General features: G+C 35.8%; 1 protein-coding gene across 3 annotated transcripts in view; it reads right to left on the bottom strand.

Annotated features, from left to right (window-relative positions):
* The window catches only part of MMS22L (MMS22 like, DNA repair protein), a 144,130-nt gene that overhangs the window by 67,687 nt on the left and 52,604 nt on the right, over positions 1–23,839 (bottom strand). For all 3 annotated transcript variants that reach the window (XM_047761371.1, XM_047761363.1, XM_047761380.1), the window contains 3 exons: positions 19,907–20,026; positions 19,273–19,499; positions 16,749–17,252 (listed from right to left, as the gene is read on the bottom strand). In XM_047761371.1, coding sequence (XP_047617327.1) covers positions 16,749–17,252; positions 19,273–19,499; positions 19,907–20,026 — 851 coding nt within the window. The remainder of the gene's footprint in view (positions 1–16,748; positions 17,253–19,272; positions 19,500–19,906; positions 20,027–23,839) is intronic.

Here is a 23,839-nt window from a genome sequence, read left to right on the forward strand (position 1 = left end):
ATATCTCCCTTTTAATGTTATCTGTTACCAATTGCTATGTGACATAGTATGACTAACTGTTATATACTCACATACTTTATTTCATACAGGGCAATCTCAGAGAAAATTCTGTAAGTGATGTAAAAGAGCTTTGAGAAGAGTCTCTTCAACATTTGTCTATTGATCACAGTGCATGTCTCTGTTGATATGGTGGCCTCATTATTCTGTGGGGCACTTGAGAACAGTGATCTCTATTTTCTGCATTTGTTTCCTCCAACACCAGCAAGTTGGTCATAGCAGGTATTTGTTGGGCATTCAATAAAGATGGACTGGTTGAAAAATACAGTTATTTCTGTTTCATGCAAAGAAACAAAATTAACACAGCCAAAATTCTCTAAGCCGGAAAGGGAAAAAAAAAAAAAAAAAAGGGGAGACGTGACTAAGAAAGTAATTTATGCTTTCACTTCAAATATAAATAGTATTCTTTTCAGTGGAATACCACTGAACTGATTCAGAATAGAGCTTTAAAAATCCTAATTGAGAGTGGGGAACTATCTTATATTTACTTGTAATATACATTCTTTTCCTTCACTTCTCTGAAATCAGCAGATGAGCAATAATGATAATAAAAGCAATCATCACTGAGGTACTCTGCTAGACACTTGACATACATTATCGCCTTCAGTCTTCAAACCAGCTCTTTAATATGTATTATTACACACATTTTACAGATTAGAAAAATTGAGGTTCAAAGAGATTACACGACTTGATGAAGATTAAAGTGAAAGAAAAATTGCAGAGTCAGAATTAAAATTCACATCTGCAACCTTCTGAAAAAGACAGCAATATTTTTTACTATAAGCAAAAGACATATTAAATGAAGGAAGTGGAAGTGTGCTCTGCTGACTTTCATGCTGGACATATTAACTCACAAAACTGAACGAGTAATATCCTGATTAAATAAACTGAGAAACAAAATTTTCAACTAGGATCTTGTAAAATTAGATAGGTTCAAGAACCAAGACAACTTAAAATCATGTATAGCTCCTAAATGTTTACTGGGGTTTAAAAAATTATGGTTTATTATACAAGATATTATAAAGCCTTATACAATGTGTATATGTACAGAGATGTCTTTGATATCATTCATTAAAAAACTAAAGCTGTAGAACTTTCCAAGGTATAATCCCACTTAAGATAAAAGACGGTAAAAGGGGCAGTGTGGACAAAAGGAAAAGCAACAGCAGTTTAGAAGAACATTCAGCAAAGGGTTAATAATGTTTCCCTTTATGGGAGGGAGGTTTAAGAGGGTAATGCCTTATTTTCTGCAGCATACAACTGTGTATTATTTCTATTCTTTAAGGGATACATGAATTTTGATGATCTGAAAATAAAAGAGAGACATTAAAAACTATCTAGAGGCTTCCAGTGCTTTAGAAGTTATGTTGAAAACTTTATTTGATATTAATAGTAAGAAAAATTGTGCTTATAGAAAACAGTATAGAATCTATACTGACAGATGAAAGAAAATTCTTTTTTAAATTCTGGGAGATTAAAGTTAAATCCTTTACCTGTCACTTCAACCCAAACTCTACAAGTTTTCTAGCTCTGTAGTTTTCTGTAGAACTATAGTTTTGTTCCAAAGGGGACAAAATTCTGATTTTTCTAGTCTAAGTTTTGCTACTATTAGTTAAAAATTTGCTTCTATAGGGGAAATATGATTATCTATATATGTGTACATATAAATCTTGAATATAATTAAATGATAGCTTCCAATTTTTTTAAAAGAACTGTATCTAAGCCTTTATTTTAAACCAAATCATTTAAAAATACTTTCCACGTATAATCGAATCTGCCCATGAAGATCAAAGCCCCATTTATAATGCTGTAAATGGCACCTTTAAGAGTTGGGCAGTGAGCAACTTGTACAATGGTATCCATAAACTCTGCCAAGAAACACATAAAGACATTCATCCCAGCTTTGCATCTAATGGTAAAAAAAAAAATTCAAAACAGTATAAATTTTCACCAATAAGAAATGGTCAAGTAAACTATGATATATCTGTGCAATGGAACATTATGAAGCCATTAAAATTGGGATTGATGTCATTGATATGGAAAGCAATTGATAACATAAGTGAAAAAACGGAAGCCACTAAACAGTATTTAGCCTCATTTTTTATTTTTTAATTATTATTATTATCATTTGCTTTTTAGGGCTGCACCTGCAGCATATGGAAGCTATCAGGCTAGTGGTCAAATCAGGGCTATGCCTGCCAGCCTGCACAACAGCCATAGCAACACAGGATCATCCAATTGAGAGATCATCCAATCCAACTGGGGCTCCCTGAACGAACACTATTCCAGAAATAGTATACTGGGCTTTCTTTCTTTTTTTTTTTTTTTTTTTTGGTCTTTTTTAGGGCTGTACCCTTGGCATATAGAAGTTCCCAGGCTAGGGGTTGAATCAGAGCTACAGCTGCCTGCCTGCACCTCAGCCACAGCAACAAGGGATCCAAAAGGCGTCTGCAACTTACACCACAGCTCACAGCCAACACCAGATCCTTAACTTACTGAGCAAGGCCAAGGATCAGACCCATGTCCTCCTGGACACTAGTTGGGTTCGTTACCGCTGAGCCACAACAGGAACTCCCTGGGCTTTCTTGATCTGAGTAGTTTCACTTTATAAATGGTTTAACTCTTAGTTAACTAGAAAATTCTGGAACAACCAATTCTCCAATAGTGATGCTTTTTTAAAGCAATAAGTGTGCTATAATATACTCTTTTCTTTGCATCCTACCACTCTCAGCTTTTCATTGCCAGAGAGTCTCAAATTTCCTGGAAATCTACAGAGGATGCTCTTTTCTTCGTTATCTTTTACTGGTTTCCAGGAAAACTGCCAGTAGGAGGCAGCAACGACTGGTGGCCACAGCAGCTTACTCTGCACAGTAGTTAGCTGCTGGCTTCATTCTTCTGTCATTATAGAAGCAAGATGACACTGTTCTCTAATCCAGCCAAAGCTGATAAGTACCATCAACCTGTCACTTCCTACATTTCAAATTCTAACATCACAGCATCAAAGAGTTTTTACATTTCGATTTCTTTTGCTGGCAGCAGCCGGTAGCCTCTCATTCTCCCACGGTGTTCTAATGCTGCATTTGCACACCGGGGTTACTCCCAGACTGAATAGCAGGTCATCCCCTGCTCACTGAGCTCATCTGTGGCCCATGTGCTAGGCAATTTAGATCCAATCAGCCCTTATTTAGCTCAAGAGTAATGAGCAGCATAGTGACACAGACTTAAGCCTGACCCTCAGGATACTGCTCATCAAGCAGTAAAACTGTGACAAAATCATTCATCTTCCACCCGCTGGCAAGAAATAATACTCGCACTCACTGTATTACTTTTCAAGATAAAAAAAAAAAAAAGTCCTGAATTTTCATGATGTGAGACATTAATTTGCAGAAAGCTGAATTCCCTTAAACCCCCCTGTTGCTATGAGCTCACCAGGGGGAAATAGGCCTTAGGAGACTGAAATGGAATAAAGAAAATTGCTCCAGCTTTCTTTTCATTTTAAATAAGCCTTAAATCTGACAAGAGATATCCTAAAGAGAGAAAAATATATATCTTGTAAGGTAAAGAAGAAACAATTGAAATTAAGAGTTCCAAAGGCTAGTTTCACTCCTTATATTTGTTCTCAATTTTGTTAAAATATAAATGAAATTTGAAACTGAGCAATTACTCACCCTTCTCCACAAGATAGATGGAGAAAGGTAAGGAATCATTCCTTATAGGCCATATGATGGCAAAAGTAAATTCCTATCATAAAGCAAAAAGATACTCTGATGTTTTCTAAAAAACACATCTTAAAGAAAATAACTTTAGGGTAATTACCAGAAAACGGTGAGAATAGCTAGGAATATTTTAATACTATAATGAATCTATTTTCCCACAATTTACAGTGCCTTCTGAGGTCTTATTATTCTAAAAATAATTAATGGGATAATTAAGAGATCAGTTTCCTTTCCTCACTGACATATCACATCATTAAAAAATACCTTTTAGTGGCTTATTGTACTACACGTATTGAACGTGAATGCTTAAATTATTCTCTGCTTCCTCACTTGCTTCCTTTGAATATTTCTCTTTCATAACCAAAAGCCACAAATGTTGTTTATTTGAGTTTTTTAAGACTGAGTCCACTTATTGAAATCATAAATTTCAGGTGTTTTTACCTATACCACTGTTGGAAAAAAAAGTTAACTTTAGCAAATCCATCATAATGGGAATTACTAGTCTTCAATATACTTATTACAATAACTTGTCTTTGGTTTAAGAAACACAGCCCTGTATGGTGCCATCAAAGAGCACAGTAGCAATACCTTCCTATAAACTTACTGCTGAATTTTATCCAAAGCTTCAAAGATCTGGGTGGTCTAAATACCTAGAGTGAACCATGGGGTTCAGACAAGGAACCACAGTGACATAAGTAAGATTGAGAAAAGAAGCTTTTGCCTCACCCCAACATCTTTTGATTTATTACCTTTTTGCTAAAGAAAAATATTCCAGCGCTGGGTACAGAAAATAACCATGGCACTTCTATTCCCTGAACTGATTCACTTTCAAAAGAATGAACTGTTTCCTTTCCAGTGTATTTCTTTTGTCCTTGTCCTTGTATCCCAATGTTCTTCATCTCAATTTATTTCACTGTGTTCTTTCACCATTCTTACCTTCCTTTTCCTAATTATGAGAGGTGGAATTTACTGTTTAACCACAGAAAAAAAAATGGGTTTATAGTAATTTCAAACTTTGAGAACAACTATAAGTCAGAGAAGTCATAAAGCTACATTTTTCTACTTCTTGAAAGTAGAGAAATCTTGAAAAAAAAATCTGTAATATAGAGCTCTATTCACCTCTTACTTTAACTTGATAATTTTGGAGATAGGGTTAGGTATTTAATCTGACCTAGATTATAACTGGACTAGAGGCACAGCAAATACAAAAAATAGAAAAAAAAATGGGTAAGACTAAGAAGACCGTGGAAACTTTGGTATGTTTTCTCTGTACCCAGCCTTCCAGAAATCACACGGATGTGCCTTGCTGTGAGTCTATTTTCTTACATTGTGCTTCAGTCACTCAAAATGCCCTTTCAATAAGGAATCTTCCACTCCAGGGAACTGCTTACAATTACAAGTAGGAAGCAATAAAGAGCATTAGAGAGAAAGTGTTAGGGAAATTCAAAGCGAGATTATTTGAGATTGGGGACACATGGACAAGTATACATTTCAAGAGAAGCTTGGAATGAAGGATAACAGAGTTCACACAAAAATGAAGAAAACGAAGATGTATTGAGAGTTTATCATAGTCCCTGGTCTGGACAGTTGCAGCATCTAGGTCAGTGCTGTCCACTACGGTAGCCACTACAACTAATGAGCACTTGATATATAACTAGTGTGACTGAGGAGATGAATTTGTCATTTTATATTCATTAACTTAAACTGTCACACATAGCTAGTGTGTATGGACAGCAGAGATCTCACAAGATATTTACAGAAATTCTACAAGGTATAGATTATTTTAAAAATATGCAACTGAAACTTAGGAAAGGTTAAGTAACTTCCCCAGGTTGCGCTGTTGGTAAGTGGAAGAGGGATGATTTGCTCTCCAGTTTATCGGCCCTAAAGCCCTTGCTTTTTATACCATGCTGCAACAGTAGAACTCTCAAATGCTGTAAGGGGTTCCTTAAGGAGGAGAGGCAAAACACACAACTTATGGAACTTCCTACTACTGCCTGAAATTCTGATTCCTCCTATATATGATACGATGTTCTCCAATATGATGCTTTCTGATGCTATCACTAGCTCTGATCTACTTACTACTAACTTCTGAAACCACTACCTTTCTCTTCCAATCTAAATACATCTTTTGGGTTTTCTGCTTGTCTAGTTTTTCTTTTCCTGTACTCTGCTACTCCATCTCTATGCCTATCAGACCAGCGCTGAGCATTTCTGACTTAAGATCTTAACTATTACTTTCATTTCTTGAATTTAACTTTTTTCTAATCATTGGCTATCACATAACTTCAGCTCATTCAGTCCTCAGATCTCTACTGTTTTGGCCATGCTCTGGTCTAAACTCTCAACTGGTTTTGACAGGAAAATATAAACAAAGGTAAAAAACACTTGCAGATTTCTTGTTAACTAGTAGTTCCATTTGACTACAGTAAAAGAGAACAACAAGAAAAAGTTGCAGATATGGGTAAAGCCATACTGTGGATAACTTTGAAAACCATGATAAGGAATTTGAAATTTTCTCTGTATTCATCAGGATCTCATTAAAGGTATTAAAATACAGAATGACATAAACAGAATTGCTCTCTAAGAAGATAAATGTGGCAACAGAGTAAGAGATGGGCACAAGCAACAAACGAAAAAATAAATAGGACTTCATAAAAGTTTTTTAAAAAGGTCCCAAAGCAATCCATAGATATAAGGATATCTGTATCCAATTACCCATGACATTTTTCACATAAGTAGAACAAATCCTAAAAATTTTCATGGAACCACAAAAGACCCAGAATTGCCAAAGCAGTCCTGAACAAAAAGAATAAAACACGAGACATAATCCTCCCAGACTCCAGGAAGTATTACAAAGCCATAGTAATCCAAACAGCATGCTGCTGGAACAGAGACAGACATACAGATCAATGGAACACAATAGAGAGCTCGGAAATAATAACCACAAACCCATGGTCAATCAATCTTTGAAAAAGGAGGCAAGAATACATAATAGAAAAAACAAACAAACAAATAACAGTCTCATTAACAAGTGGTGTTGGGAAAGTTGGACAGTCAGATGTAAATCAATGAAGTTAGAAAACTCCCTCATACCATACACAAAAACAAACTTAAGGAGTTCCCGCCATGGCTCAGTGGTTAACGAATCTGACTAGGAACCACGAGGTTTCGGGTTCTATTCTTGGTCCTTGGCCTCGTTCAGTGGGTTAAGGATCTGGCCTTGCAGTGAGCTGTGTTGTAGGTTGCAGATGTGGCTCGGATCCTAGGTTGCAGATGTGGCTCGGATCCTGCATTGCTGTGGCTGTGGTGTAGGCTGGTGGCTACAGCTCCAATTGGACCCCTAGCCTGGGAACCTCCATATGCTATGGGCGTGGCCCTAGAAAAAGATTAAAAAAAAAATAGTCAAAACATTCTCTGCCATAAATCATAGCAATGTTTTCTTAGGTTAGTCTCTCAAGGCAATCAAATAAAAGCAAAAATAAACAAATGAGACCTAATCAAACTTACGAGCTTTTTCCAAAGCAACAGAAACCATAAACAAGACAAAAAGACAACCTACAGACTAGGAGAAAATATTTGCAAATGATGCGACCAGCAGAGGATTTATTTCCAAAACATACAAACAACTCCTAGAGATCAATAACAAGAAACCCCAAACAACCCAATCAAAAAATGGGCAGATGACCCAAAAAGACATTTGTCCAAAGAAGACATAGAGGTGACCAATGGGCATATGAAGAAAATACTCAACATCACTACTTACCAGAGTAAGGCAAATTAAAACTACAATGAGGTATTATTTCACACTGGTCAGAATGGCTATCATCAAAATTCTATATAATAGGGGGTTCCCATTGTGGCCCAGTGGGTTAAGAATCCATTTATATCATGAGGATGCAGAGGTTTGATCCCTGGACTTGCTCACTGGGTTAAAGGATCCGGCATTGCCTTGAGCTGCAGTGTAGGTTGCAGATGTATCTCAGATCTGTCCTTGCTGTGGCTGTGATGTAGACTGGCAGTTGTAGCTCTTATTCGACCCCTAGCCTGGCAACTTCCATAGGTCATGGGTGCGGCCCTAAAAAGACAAAAAAAAAAAAGAAAAAGAAAAAAGAAAAAAAAAAGGTCTTTATAATAAATGCTGGAGAGGGTGTGGGAAAAAAAGGAAACTCTCCTACACTGTTGGTGGGAATGTAAATTGGTGCAGCCACTATAAACAGCAGTAGGGAGGTTCCTTTAAAAAACTAGAGTTGCCATATTATCCAGCAATCTTATTCTCAGGCATATATTCAGAAAAGACAAAAAAACCTAATTCGAAAAGATATATTCACCCCAATGTTCATTGCAGCACTACTTACAATAGACAAGACTTGGAAGCAACCTAAATGTCCACTGACAGAGGACTGGATAAAGAGGTGGTATATATATACAATGATATTACTCAGTCATAAAAAGGAATGAAATAATGCCATTTGTAGCAACATGGATGGATTCAGATTATCATACAAAGTGAAGTAAGACAAAGACAAATGTCACCTGATATCACTTAACATGTGGAATCTAAAAAAATGATACAAATGAACTTATTTACAAAACAGAAACAGACCCACAGACATAGAAAACAAACTTATGTTTACCAAAGGGGGAATGGGAGGGATAAATTAGGAATTTGGGATTAACATATACAAACTACTATATATAAAATAATCAGCAAGGACCTGTTGTATAGCACAGGGAACTCTATTCAATATTCTCTATATGGGAAAAAATCTGAAAAAAAACATATGTATAACTGAATCACTCTGCTATACACCTGAAATTAATGCAACATTGTAACTTAACTATACACCAATATAAAATAAAGATTGAATTGAAAAAAATTCTCCCTCAACTAGATATATAGAGAACAGAAGGGCACACATGTCACATTTCTACCTTAGAAAACTACTTTTATTTTTCTATAGCAGGTCCTTACTTTCTTATAACATAGAATCACAATTTCTAATAGTTTTATAATTTCCTGTTCTCCACAACCCTGACTTTGTACAATAAAGAACCTGTGTCATTTACACTTCAAAATGCATTTCCTAAATGTCCACTGTAAAAGGTACTATATTAGGAATGGATTAAGAACCATTCAAGATAAGGCCAAACACACACACATACATACACACACCCCTTGAGGTTGCCAGGTATAAAGTACAGTAAAAGGAAATAATTATATTATTGGGGTGTGTTTTTTTTTTGAAAATAATAGTAATGATAGTAATAGCAACATCTAAAATTTACTGAACACCTACTAATATGCCAGGCACTGTGGTGGCCATTTTACATTCAGGACTACACTTAACCCTCAAAATTGCTTTGTGAGTTTGTGGTAGTATCCTCATTTTACCAAGAAAGCTGAGATTTAGACACATAAATTTTCCCTTATAATACTTTAAAAGGGTCACTTTGTACTTATGCAAGGAGAATTCAAACATATGTAACAAATCTAGTTGGAGACTAAATAGATGGCACAAAATATTAACTCCTATTCATGAAAAATTAAGTGGATAATTTATGTTTCAGTAAAATACAAAAAAAGTACAGCAACATTTCCAATTTATTAGGGTGAATAGTTTATATTACTGTGTGAATTTACAAAATATGTAATACAAAAGGCTATAGTAAACATGTTTTGCAAAATTCAAGCCTGGTAAAGAGTAAATAAGCAAACAAACAAAAAAGCTAATTCATATGTAAAAATTTCAGTTGAAAGATATATGAGATACTTAATGACAAAAAGAAATCTTTACATTTTCTCTCTTCCCCAAATACTAACACTAGCACACTGCCTTAGAGATGCTTATGCTTTTTCTCTGAAGCAACCAAACCTGGTAGATGGATCACTCTTAGTGAGCAACACAACTATTTGATTTTTCAAATAAAAACTCCATTTTTCCACTCAGCATACTCATGTGCTCCCTCTCTCAAACTATTAGAACACTGCTCTAAAAATATGCATCAAATCAAAGTAAAATCTGCATCAAATATGTATCCTAGAGTATAAATGATATATATGATACACGTACATGTACATATACATATATATGTTCATATGTGTGTGTGTGATGACATAGACTGAGAGATTTTGCGTCATCTGGAATATACTAATCAAACTTTGCAAATAACTAATAATTTAATTATTTATAAAATCATATACATTTCAAAGTTGTTTTGTAGTAAATTATGCCTCAGTAATTAAAAGCTATATTCATACCAATAGAACACCCAACCACAAAAGGAGGAAAAGGCTTGCATGCTGTCAGGACTACCCTTTCTATTTTCCTAAAACATCATGTAAATTATTTGGCATTTGCAGGGCCTCACAGGAGTATTTGCTCCTGTACTACCTCCTTCCCTACATAGAAAACCCCCCAGTTATCTCACTAAAGGGAAGATTAAAGAATTTTTTGGTTGTTTACAATAAATGATAGCATATCAATAAAGGTTCAAATAACTAGAATTACTAAGCTTGAAAAATATTTGACGGGAATAATAAACACAGTTCTTCTGTGCCCATGTGTGTACGTATACACACACACATGCATCCCAAATGTCAAAAAAGATATACAACAAAATACAACAAAATAGATGAACTTCCAAGTTCATGAAAAAGAAGAAAAGGATTTTAAAATACACGTATTTTCAAAATGTATTTCGAAACCAGGAAAAAGAATCATAAACCTGTTAAGGTTTGCTCTTTGAGCACATGCAGAATCAAAACCAAGTAATCATCCCTTCTGAACCATTTCTTAGTCTCCACATTTAACATCTTTGACAAGTTTTCAGCCCTCTTTACACTTCTTTGAAAACTAGGCTCTCATTTAATACAAAATAGGATGTCAGTTGATCAATATCCCCTTGGCTTAAATTCCTAAGTCCACAACTTCCCTTAAGTGGTAGAACAAACAGGTACAAAGCCTGAAAATTTATTGTTTCTTTTTAAACTCCAAATGATATTTGCAGATGCCAAAAGGCATTTTGAAATCACTCACCCCTACTTCAGTAAAAATGAAAAAAGGGGGATGGGGAGAAGGGAAAATCTCATGAGGACTTGTATGTCAAGTTTTTGCCCAGAGCTAATTTTCATAGCTGTGTTATAAAACCCTGAAAATGGAGGTTTATAATGGAAATGCTGACAGACCCTTAACTATAGCAGCATGAATGGATATAATTAAAGAAAAGCTTTTGGCTACACCTAACTCCACAAATGAAAGCCTGCCATTTTTATATTAACCTCAAATAACAGTCAAGTGAGAACACGAAATGTGATTCCAGAAAGGTAATATGAAATGTTAAAGATGACTGCTAAAACTATTTGACATTCGAAGTTTTAAACACGGAGGCATTCAGTTAACATAACCAAGTCAGTATTTTCATAATGCTACTTAATCAGCAATAAAGAATGCTCTGGTGAGCCATCAGCTCCAGTTAGCAGAAAGTGGCATATGAAGTTATTATTTCTTAACAGCCTAGAGGGAGCCGCTTCTCCCTTTAATCAGTGATCTTAGTTCCTTCCTACCCATAATTTCTCTGTCATACAGTTATAAAACTATTACCCAGTTCAACACACACACACACCACACACACATCCTACACACACATTTATGCAAGGACCGGTACCTTATTCCCACCTGAATTAGAAAACAGAAGAGATTGCTAAGGTAAAGTACTTCATTCTTTTCCTTGTCAGGGATGCAGCCAGGAATAAATATCATCAATCTATGTAACTCCTCTTTCCTATCTAAACCAAAATTCAAAGAATTTAGCTTTGTTCTTAAAAAAAAAAAAAAAAAAGCCCATGCTTTAATTTTTAACTACTCAAAATATTTTTGAACTTTCTAATAATGAATAGTAAAAATACTACATCATAACTAGAAGAGCCCAATCAAAAGATCTTCAATGAAGTTCCAGATTTTAGGTTAAGAAATTAGGAACATATCTGTATAATCAAATACCTAGAGGACTTTTCTTGTGTTTCCTCTCCCTGCCTCCTTTCCTTCCTTCTTTCTAAGGTAAACAACCTGAATGATCTCTGGGGCCCTTTCTCCTCAAAGATCTCAAACTAAAAGTCTGTCTTAACAACATCTGCCTTAGAAGGAAGTACTGAAGATTGATGGAATAAAACAAAACTATGCAAGTCACAGTCCCTCTTACTATATACTACAATCAGTCTCATTGAAGGACTGTGTGCAAATTACCATGTGAGCTTCAGGAATTTAAAAGATGGCAGTGCCTAAACCATGACAGAATTAATAATGACCTAGACATTACCACACCATTCTTATTCACACACTGGCCTCACACTTCTGTTAAAGCTGCTCTATAATTTTGACAACGGAAATTACACATGATTTCACATTCTCTTATAGCAACTGCTTTTGATCATAGTTGAATAGTAAAAAAACAAAACCGAAAATAAACATTTGTACAAGGAATTAAATGTTACCAACATACACATTTGTTTCCTTTTCTTCACTGGTTAGTCCTAAAGAACAACATATTCCTTGCCCGTTGTTCCGCATGATGGCAAATTACAAATTCAAACCAGATCTAGTTTAAATGAAATTCCTAATATAAAGCTATTGTCACCTTATATAATTGATGGTCTTTATTATGTGCTCTTGATTCCTACCTCTGTCCTTCTGAACAGACACTGCCATGGATTAATAGAGGTACCCTTAGTGTTTACAAGGTACTTGTAAGCAATATTTTCCCAACATTCCTGAAATCGCTTTTACTTTAATGCTAAAAACGTCAACTAAATTAAACAGAAAAATTTGTTTTTATAAGTAAAATTTAGATGGCTGAAATGGTGTTAATAATAAATCAAAGATAAATGAGTATGGTAAATAAAATGATTTACTTGTCCCCAAACCTCTTTGTGATTTTTTCCAACCGACACATTTAAAAAATATGTAACTTGCAAAATTATAAAAACAAAGAAAAAGTCCTCCATAGGCAACCCTTCCACTTTTTTTTTTTCCTACCACAGCAAAAACAAAAAGTAAAAGCACAAAGAAGTATACATACTTGGTAATACTTTGAGGTTTGCAAACAGTTTGCAGATTTCATTCATCTAATTACTTCTTAATTTATAAAAACTGTAGTGGTATGGTTATAGTTTTTTAGTTATTTGTAAACTATATATTATACGTATTTTTATAACAGATAGTGTAAGAAGGGGGCTATGGTTTAGTGGGTTAGAGTCTGAGGGACCATCCCGAAACTTAACTCTTATTTTAGGTAAGTTACAAAATTAAAAAGTCTCCATTTCTTCATCTATAAACAGGGATGACAGGATTGGTAAAGAAATAAATGAGGCAGTGTTTGTCAACTGTCTACCTTTTAAGACTACAAGAACTATTTTTGTGATTCTAGTTACTACTTTTTTTTTTTTTGTCTTTTTAGGGCCACACCCATGGCCTATGGAGGTTCCCAGGCTAGGGGGCTGAACTGCAGCCAAAGCTGTTGGCCTACATCATAGCCACAGCAATGCCAGATCCTCAACCCACTGAGTGAGGCCAGGGATCGAAGCTGCATCCTCATGGATAGTAGTCAGATTCATTTCCACTGAACCACGATGGGAACTCCTCTAGTTACTACTTTTGAAGAATAACCAGAAAGTTCCAGTTAGGTGTTGGAAGACAAAAAAGAAGTCAGCAAATAAAAAATAATTTCCTATTTTATTACTTTCTTTGTATTTCCATTTTTAAAGCCTTTACAACCTTCAAAATAAATCTCATTCCCCTATTACCAAGTTTTCATTAATTAACATCTTAAACTTCTGTGTATAAGTTATCTTAAGATGCATGTTTTCTAAATATACTCCATATGCTATAATCTAAAAATAAGAAAGGAAGCTTTCTCATCCATTATTAGGGAGAGTGAAACTGGTGCAATTTTTTTTTCTTTTTTTTTAATTAAAAGGGACGATTTAAAGGGACTGGGCTATCCATTTACATTTAAAATGCATATAGGAGTTCCCGTCGTGGCGCAGTGGTTAACGAATCCGACTAGGAACCATGAGGTTGTGGGTTTGGTCCCTGCCCTTGCTCAGTGGGTTGAAGATCCGGCGTTGCCGTGAGCTGTGGTGTAGGTTGCAGACGCGGCTCGGATCCCGAGTTGCTGTGGCTCTGGCGTAGGCCGGTGGCTACAGCTCCGATTCAACCCCTAGCCTGGGAACCTCCATATGCCGAGGGAGCGGCCCAAGAAATAGCAACAAAAACAACAACAACAACAACAAAAGACAAAAGACAAAAAAAAAATAAATAAATAAATAATAAAATAAAATGCATATAGACCAATTCACTTACAGATAAATCTATGGATACACCTCCATGGATACACAGAGAATACATGCATAAAGAAGTTAAAACTATGTTTATAATAACAAAATGGTAAATAACAAAATTCCATTATTTGAGGACTGGCTAAAGTTTGGTACATCTGTATATAAAATACTAATTAGCCATTAAATAGATCTCCATATACTAACATGAAAAACTGTCTAGGAAACACTAAGTGAAAGAATGAGTTTGCAGAACAAAGATCATCTGTTTCATGTTTTAAGTCTATGAATGGGAGGAAGTCTGGAAGGTTCTGTAACAAACCATTTTAATTCTATGGAGTAGAACTAGACCAGTGTTTCCAACTTGAGCTTCACTGAGGTTGGACCAGGTAATTCTTTGCTGTGTGGGCTGTCCTGAACATTGTAGCTTGTTTAGCAGTATCCCTGACCTCTACCCACTAGAAGTTAGTAGCACCCCTCATACTTGTGATAATCAACACCTTCTCCAGGAGTTGCTGTTGTGGCACAGCAGAGACGAATCTGACTAGTATCCTTGAGGATGCGGGTTTGATCACTGGCCTCACTCAGTGGGTCAGGGATCCAGCGTTGCCATGAGTTGTGGTGTAGGTTGCAGACATGGCTCAGATGCCCCGTTGCTGTATCTGTGGTGTAGGCCGGAAGCTGCAGCTCTGATTCGACCCCTAGCCTGGAAACTTCCATATGCCACGGGTGCAGCCCTAAAAAGCCAAAATAAATAAATAATAAATAACCTTCTCCAGACACTGCCAAATGAATGTCCCCTGGGGGCCAAACTCACCCCTAGGTAAGAACCACTAAACCACAGAAAAAAGGAGTGAAGATGAAAAGAATTTTTACTTGTCATCTTCTATCTCCTTTATTTTTCTCTTATCATTTTTACCAGGATAACACACTGTGTGCAACTTAAAGAAAATTCTAACAACAAAAAGATTCCCCAAATTTCTAACTAAAAAATCAAAGTAATAGTATTTGTAAGATATAAATCTTTACTCTAAAAAAAAAAACATAAGAAGCAACACAATTATTAACACCAATAAAATAAGACTTATCCTTCTTCAATGGAAAAGATAGAAAGATATATGGATTCTGCCAGGTGGTTTCCATGACTGCATCTCTCCCATATGCCTATACTCTCCCTTTATTTCCTACTCTTATGTCCAAGTTATAGTACCATCACTGGGATGGTTTAGATGAGTTCCCTTCTCTTCCTTCTTGTTTTGTATATTCAGATAAATATAAACAAAGCAAAAACGGTACCAGAAATAAGGAAATTTCTCATTTTGCCCAGGAAGCACAGGAAAATACTACTTACCACTTATTTAAAAACTCAACAAACACAAAAGAATTTGACACTTGGAAAAGTATAACATCTGCTCATAAACTCAAGTAGACTAAGATCAAACAAATGGAGTTTATGAAGAAGTTCCAGAATCAGTAAAAGCTTCTTGTAATAAAGTTGGTTACTCATTTACTTATCCATCTATCTACCCATTCATCCAAATATTTGATACAGCTTACATGAGGGGATAAGGGGGTGATTATCTGATCAACAACTCTGGCTAAACCTTTAGAATTTAAACTGATGAAAGTGGATGAACATAAAATCTACATAAAATGAGGAGTAAAAGCCTGTGGGTTAATTTGTATGAACACATAGCCCAACATAAAGCAAATTAGGTAAATTAGTAATAGCAAAAATGGAAATGAATAAATGCCCCAAATTCAGAAATTTCATTAAGTTTAGTATCTTTGAAAAATAGCTGCTACTTTTGCAATGTGCGAGTAAGAAGAGGGAAGCAGTCTTTTCATTGACTTCGAATACAATATTTAAATGGAAATCATATTTGTATGTGTAACTTTTACACAACTTTTTAGTGACAGTGACTAACTGCACTGAGTGGTAGAATCTAAATTCTGAAGACTATGTACTTCAAAGGTAAAAGTGTTATGTGAAAAGGGCCTTAAAGGCAATAAATGTCATAACCACTGTTCTTATCCACTATTGTTTGGGTTTGAGGGTATCATCATATTTGCATAACTTAAGTGGATATGAAAACAGTAAGTTTTTGTCTAGATGATTGGTGTTACAAATAAAGCAGTCCTATCTTAATCTTAGAATAAATTGTTTCAGCTGGAAGTATTTTGTGCATTTGAGGCTGCAACTCCGTAGCAAAATATTTAAAGAAACTTCTTCCTTTAAAAAAAAAAAAAAAAATCTCACTCTGGGCACAAAATTGCATGTTTCAATGAAAGCCCCCTCAGATTTGAGCTCATGGTCTTGCTTAAACTATTTGAAATACACCTATGGATAATAATACTCTTTTAAGAGAGGCAGAAAGAAAAGGAGGGGCAGCACCAGAGCTGCTCTTTGTTTAGTTTTATACGTTTGCACATAAGCTTTCTTTTGAAGAAGTACTGTTTGAAAGGACAGTTTGAAAGCTACTACTGATTTACTACAGTGCAGTAAACCTCCCTAACTCCTCTTTCTACATCTGAATTTCATGAGTATGTCAAAAGGAAAACTTTAATATAGAATCAACATAGATGATAATTTAAAACAAATCAATAAATTAGCATATATATATTACTGTAAAACATACCTGATTCGTGCCAGAAGAGCTTGTAGAAAGCCCAATAGGGTCCTAAGTTCAGATTCTTGACAAGCTCGCAGAAGCATACTAAACCCATCATTAAGCAGTTTTTCATGGGAAGGATGCAAGCAATGGCTAGTCTCGAACACTTCCTGAACACCATCAATATATATGGAAAGAAGTGTCCAGAGAGTCTGTCTTTGTCCCATGTCATCATTCTTAGATACCAAGAACTCCTTTGCTTTCTCCCGGAAAGCACCTGAAAATTTCTCAGCCAAAACACTGATGTCCAGATTTTTCTGGGTATACATCAAGAGGAAGGCCATCTGACCCTTCCAAATCAGAGGAGATGTCATAAAGGCAGGCTTGAGGAAATTTAGGAGGCCTAGAACATGACTTGCTACATCTTCCACTTCTGCCACAGCTGCTAATAGTAGAAAAAGGCTGAAAAAGTTCTGCAGACCAACTTCAGTTAGTTCTTCCATTCTTTTCTGATGGAACTTAGAATATATTCTGTAAAACATAAAAAACTGAATTAATAAAACTGTTTCATTCAAAAAAATCCATCTTTTAAAATAGCATTTCCCTCAATAATCATAACAGTCTCAATTTAAACTTTTATAGTTCTTTGTTACGGTGCTACTGTGTCAACTTTTTACACTTAGAAAACAACCTCCCAGACCATCCCCCTACCTTTACATTTCTCAATGATGCATCAAGTGTGTCTAAGTGAATCAAAGGATTCAGGGGCTTTCCCCAAAGAACAATAGAAATGTTCTTTTCATATAGTACATGGCTTTTCCTTTTATTTTAGTTCCCTCATCACCTTTGTTTTTAAATTTTTATTGGAAAATAAGAAAGAATATATAATCTCTTAAGTACAATTTGATGTGCTTTATAGAAATTTTAATAGGGCAATTTTATGTAACAATTTTCCTTAGACTCTTTCTCCCTCTACCTCTCACAAAGACTTGCTTTTGTTATATTTATAGGTTAAGACAATTCAAAGTGCTGGAAAAATTATTTTTACCTACTCACAAAGGAAAAATTCTTAAGTGTTCAAATGTCCAAGACTAGTGATTAAAAAATCTTTTGTCAATATTACTTAATGTAATTTAATAGTTGATGTACTCTTCTGTTATCAATTAAGAGATTAGAATTGAAAAATATTTTGAATCCTACTTAGGGATTGTTACATTTCATAACTTCCATAATTTGCTTACTCAAGATATAAATGATTAATGCTTATGACAGATTAAATGTTTATTTATAAATAAAAAGCAGATAAGCTCCTGAAAGTAAAGATCTGTTTAATTATCTTCATAATGACCCTGATAATGCCTGGTATATAGACTTGTTACTGAATTCTGACTTCTTTTATCAATAAAGTTCCTGTTTTAGCCACATAATTACTGGAGGTTTAACAAAGATGTTATTTTTTAAAAGGATATTCTAAATAAAAAAATCCACCATAACTGTGCACAAATCATTCACTGTGGAAATCAAACAAGAATTTCACCTAGCCATTCTTGAGAAGTCTCTATCTAAAATAAGAAGTATTCTGCTGCGAGAGTTTCCACCACATACGCTGAGCGGTAGAGGGCAAGTCTGCTGCACAGAGGACTAGAAAAGGGGCTAATAGACAAAAGAAAGAGAACCAGGGAAGACAAATAAGAATCACCCCTATTTTAACAAGCACTCTCCAAAAGAAGAACAACAGATGAATGTGACTAAAATTTATTTTACCACACCAGAAATGAAAATGGCCTACGTCCCAAACGAGAACTTACAGACAGTTACTCTGGTTAGTTTTCATGCAAGAAAGCAGGGATTGTGGGACTGGTGGGCTCAAAAAGCACAGTTTTATAAATTGATTCTAGTGTCTGCCAATGTATGATGTGGACATGTTTTAAATTTCTTTTTTGTCTTTTTGCTATTTCTTGGGCCGCTCCCGCGGCATATGGAGGTTCCCAGGCTAGGGGTCCAATCGGAGCTGTAGCTGCTGGCCTATGCCAGAGCCACAGCAACGCTGGATCCGAGCTGCGTCTGCAACCTATACCACAGCCCACTGCAACGCCGGATCGTTAACCCACTGAGCAAGGGCAGGGACCGAACCCGCAACCTCATGGTTCCTAGTCGGATTCGTTAACCACTGCGCCACGATGGGAACTCCTAACTTCTGTAAGTTTTAATAACATGCAAGGAATTACATAAAACATCACGATTAACTTTGGCAAGAAATATGAAAGTACTCTTACATCCCTGCATTAAGTGTATGGAATTTCAAATCTTCAAGACTGATGACATAAATAAGAAACTAAAATCCTCCCCAAGTTATGGGTGTTAGGTTTGTTCCTTACCATAACAAATTGGCAGGATCAAAATGCTCCATATTTTGCTGTCCTATTTTAATGAATACATTTTGAACGTAAACCCTAAGACCTCCAAGCACAAGTTAAATTAAAAAATACAAACTAACACTTCCTCAAAGATAAAACTGAACATTCAGGACAAAGAAGGATATGGCACATACCTTCCTTTGACTTGTTTCCAAGGATGAAGGCCATTGCTCTTCATTGCTTTCTTAACAACTTTTGCCAAAATGCAAAGGAAAATAGTATAACTACTGCTGGATTTATACAGGTCGTGATCTTGTTTATCACAACAGCAGGTCTTCACCATTTCTAGCATAGACAAAGGTGACTTAACGATGTATGCAAGGCCTTTCAAAGGAAGCCAAGAAATACTGAAAGAACTATTCTGAAAGCAAAAGCCAGAAAAGAAGTATTAAGTCTCTTGAATAAAAAATGGAAAGCTATAAATCTCAATTAGCTCACTAGAAGTTTGACTCTTCTTAATTGCAAAAATTATACAGCCATCACCACATATCCCCCCAAAATAAAAATTCCATTCATGCACAAAAGACCAAGGGGGTGTTCAAATTCATGGATTAACCCCAAAACATCTTTTAAATCAGGATAGCAACAAGATCCATATTGCATTCGGTTGACATGCCCCTTAAATTTCTTTTATTCTATAAATTCCCCAATGTTTTTTGTCATACCATTTATCCATAATTATCTATAATTGAGGCCTAAGAACATTCCTCAAATATTACGTGCGAATTCTTCAAATTCCTGCAACAAATTAATATTCTATTTACTTACCAGGTTCTTACTGTAATATTCCCATAGAGTGGTGACAATAGCAACGTTTGGCTCCCAGAAATCACAAAGGGTCAAACAACAATGGAGATACATTCGTAAATGCTCTTCTAGTATACCATCCTGAAAAATAAACTGAAATTGTGACGAAGTAAATGGGCTCTGGCAACACATATATTATCACTTGATATTGCACTGAATAACCTACTTCTAAAAAGAAAATAAACATACATCACCATCTTATCCACTCTCATCCTCAGACCAGAAGGTCTGAATCAGCGTAAGTAATATTTCTAAAACTTTACTTAAGAAACCATTAGTATATTCAGGTAATTGAAATTACAAAACTCAATTATTTAAAAATTAAAATAGCTATTTCATAATTGAGTGGTGTAGAACCCCAAAGACTAAAAAAGAAACCCAAACTAGAAAGAAGTAGCATAAATCATCTAACAATTACGATGTACCCAAATCCAGAGGACTCAGTTATATGTAGGTATGAGGTCAAATTCTTTATGGGAACATAAGAGTTGTTCTTCTAAAAACCAGAGGATTGGCAGAGCAGCTATATCTTAAGCTTTTAGGAGATGACAACAGGAAAGAGTAGGAAAGAAGTGACACTTTAATTTTCTATGATGAAATAACCAGGCATGTTAAAAAGTGATATGTCACTGAATGCTAATCATTCAACAATCATTTATTCAATGCTTACTATTTACCAGGTACTGTTCTAAGGTACTAGGCATAAAGCAATGAAGAAGTCAGACACAGTACATGCACTAAGAGAACTTACACTTTGGGGGAGAATGAAAAAACAGGACATTGAAACAAACAAATGTAAATACAGTTACGACCACTGTGAAAAACAGAACAAAAGCAAGGTGTGTGATAAAGTAACTGGTAGAGGATGTGGATCATTATTTTATCAAGAATTATGATTGGAAAGGACTTTTTGAGGGTGGGCATTTGGACTAAATGACAATGAAAAAGAGCCAACCATTTGAAGATCTGAAAGAAAGGCATTCACAGTAGAGAAAATACATGGAAAGTAAGCTTGGTGTTGCAGGATTAACTTAGAAATAGTCAAAAACCATTTAATTTGAGACTTTACAGGTCTTAGTCAGAAATATGGATGTTATTTTAATTATGTTGGGAAGCCTCTAGAAGATTGTAAGCATCAGAGTGGCATAAGATGATTGTTCCAAAAATATTACACTGGATCATGCATGGATAATGAATACAGTAGATGAGAACAGAAGTAGTAAGTCCAGTTAAAAGGTAAACAGTGACGGCTCCAATATAATAGAAAAGCAGACCGAGAGGTCAAGTACAAAGTAGACATGCCAGGAAATCTGGAGGTGCTTGGGACATAGTATGCTTTAAATAAATAACTGTTGAATGACTGGGGTTCAATGGTGTGCCATTTTTCAACAAATAAGCACAATTATTTCATCACAGAAGAGTGGATTAAAATGTCTACTCTTTTTTCTACTTCTTGTTCCTCTGGTCAACTCGAAATGTTAGGAGGTGATTCTGTGAAACCGTAGAGACTAAGTAAGTGGACAATTTTGGAGATATGTCTGGAAACAGAGGCAACGGGATTTGTTGAGTTATATTAAGGTATGAAGGAAAAATAGCAATTAGGGAGAACTCCCAGGTTTTGGCTTAAGAAAATGGGTTGATGGCACCATTTCCTAAGATGGCAAAGACTAAGAGTAGAGCACATGAGAGAGTACACAGAGCAACTAAGTGGAGGCAGTAAGTAAACAATTGACATATGGGTCTAGAGCTCAAGGGAAAAGTAAGAACTATTGATATAAATGTAAATGTTACCTTCATATTGATGGTGTTTAGAGCTAAGAGGCTAGATAAGATCAACCAAGGAAAGACCACAGATGAAAAAGAGAAAAGGATACAGAACTGAGAGCCCTTTGCTATTCCAAAATTTAGGTATCAAGCAAATGGAGAAGAGTCTATAAACAAAACCAATGACCAATGAAGTAGGAAGGAAACCAGGCATCTGGTTTTGGAAGCCAAAAGAACTATTCCAGAAAGGGACTATGGTCAACAGGGTTGAATGCTACCGAAAGATTACAATGACAACAAAGAACTTTTAGATTTGACAATACCAATGGCTTGACAACAGTAGTTTCAGGGATGGCAGAAACAGAATCTTAATTATAGCAGGTTGAGGCGATAATAGGAGGTGAGGAAGTAGAGAAATTTAAGTGAAGATATAAAAAGTCCTTGAAAAGATGAGAAAAGATTCACTGCACAGGTCAAGGAATTGGCTTTTGATAGAAACAGTGACACTTCCAATATAACTGAAAAGCAGATTGAGAGGTTGTTTACTAAGCAGACATGTTGGGAGATTTGAAGGTGTAAAGACAAAGGAGTTCTCAACTGACTTGTCCTATTTTTTTCAATTTATGAGGCAAGATGCTTATTAGCTAAGTTGATTGGGGCAAGATGCTTATTAGCTGGAGTTCCCGTTGTGGCGCAGTGGTTAAAGAATCCGACTAGGAACCATGAGGTTGCGGGTTCAGTCCCTGCCCTTGCTCAGTGGGTTAACGATCCGGCGTTGCAGTGAGCTGTGGTGTAGGTTGCAGATGCAGCTCAGATCCCGCATTGCTGTGGCTCTGGCATAGGCTGGTGGCTACAGCTCCGATTAGACCCCTAGCCTGGGAACCTCCATATGCTGCGGGAGCGGCCCAAGAAATAGCAAAAAGACAAAAAAAAAAAAAAAAAGATGCTTATTAGCTAAATTGATGAGGCAAGATGCTTATTAGCTAAGTTGATTGTGTGTTAAAAAAAAAGTAATTCTGAAATAGGCCATTCTGGAAAGCAGAAAAGCAAACATTCTAGAGCAGACTGCCATTTGAGATTTATGATCAAGAATTTAAAGTTAGACCAGTCAGTGAGAATGACTGCACGATTTTTTTTTTTTTTTTTTTTTGCAGCTGAATAACATTCAACTGAGGATGAGGGCGGCAGGGAGTAAGAGAGGAGGATTAGGTTTTGCCAAGTTTGAAGTACATGTTTATTATGCAGTAATTGTAATAAGGGTTGTATAATCTAAACTGTTTAAAGAGGAATGTTCAGACATGGATGAATGCAGAAAAATGAAAAGATCAAACAATGATAATAGAAAATGAAAAAATGTAAAGCATAACCATGGAATGAGGTGGGTGAGATAAGTAAAAGAAAATCCGATTAGAATTAAGAAATTTAGGAGTTCCTGTTGTGGCTCAGCAGAAACTAATCTGACTAGCATAATAGCATCTATGACGATGAAGGTTCAATCCCTGGCCTTGCTCAGTGCGTTAAGGATCCATCATTGCCGTGAGCTGCGGTGTAGGTTACAGACACAGCTCAGATGTGGCGTTGATGTGGCTGTGGTATAAGCCAGTGGCTATACCTGCAATTCAACCCCTATCCTGGGTACCTCCATATGCCACAGGTGCAGCCCTAAAAAGACAAAAAAAAAAAAAAAAAGAATTAAAAAACTTAGAGCACAGGCAGACTATGCACAATAATGTTGGGGTCACTAACAAAAGTAGTATACAGGTATAGAAGAAAACAGGGGTCCTGGTGCTAAATCTTTCAATAAATCAGAGTGAACCAAACAAGACTAAATTTTAAAGGCTTTTAACTCTTTTAGTTATTAATCGCTTAGAATACACTCAAGCTTCAAGTCCTTTAGGAAACTCCCTAACTTCCACACTATTCAGTGACTTTTCTTTATGCTCCACAACATACTACACATACCTGTATCCTAGCACTTACCTTGCTAAATTTAATGACTATCTGCCTTTCAGTGTCTTTGAGCTCTCTGGGGGCTGGGCCTAGCACAGTGTCTGGTTCACTAAAGAGACTCCATAAATGTTTCATGAGCAAAACTGAGGTCTGGATTCTGGTGCCTCTCTTCACAAAGTA

The sequence above is a fragment of the Phacochoerus africanus genome, chromosome 2, assembly GCF_016906955.1.
Source record: "Phacochoerus africanus isolate WHEZ1 chromosome 2, ROS_Pafr_v1, whole genome shotgun sequence".
In the NCBI taxonomy this organism is placed as follows: domain Eukaryota; kingdom Metazoa; phylum Chordata; class Mammalia; order Artiodactyla; family Suidae; genus Phacochoerus; species Phacochoerus africanus.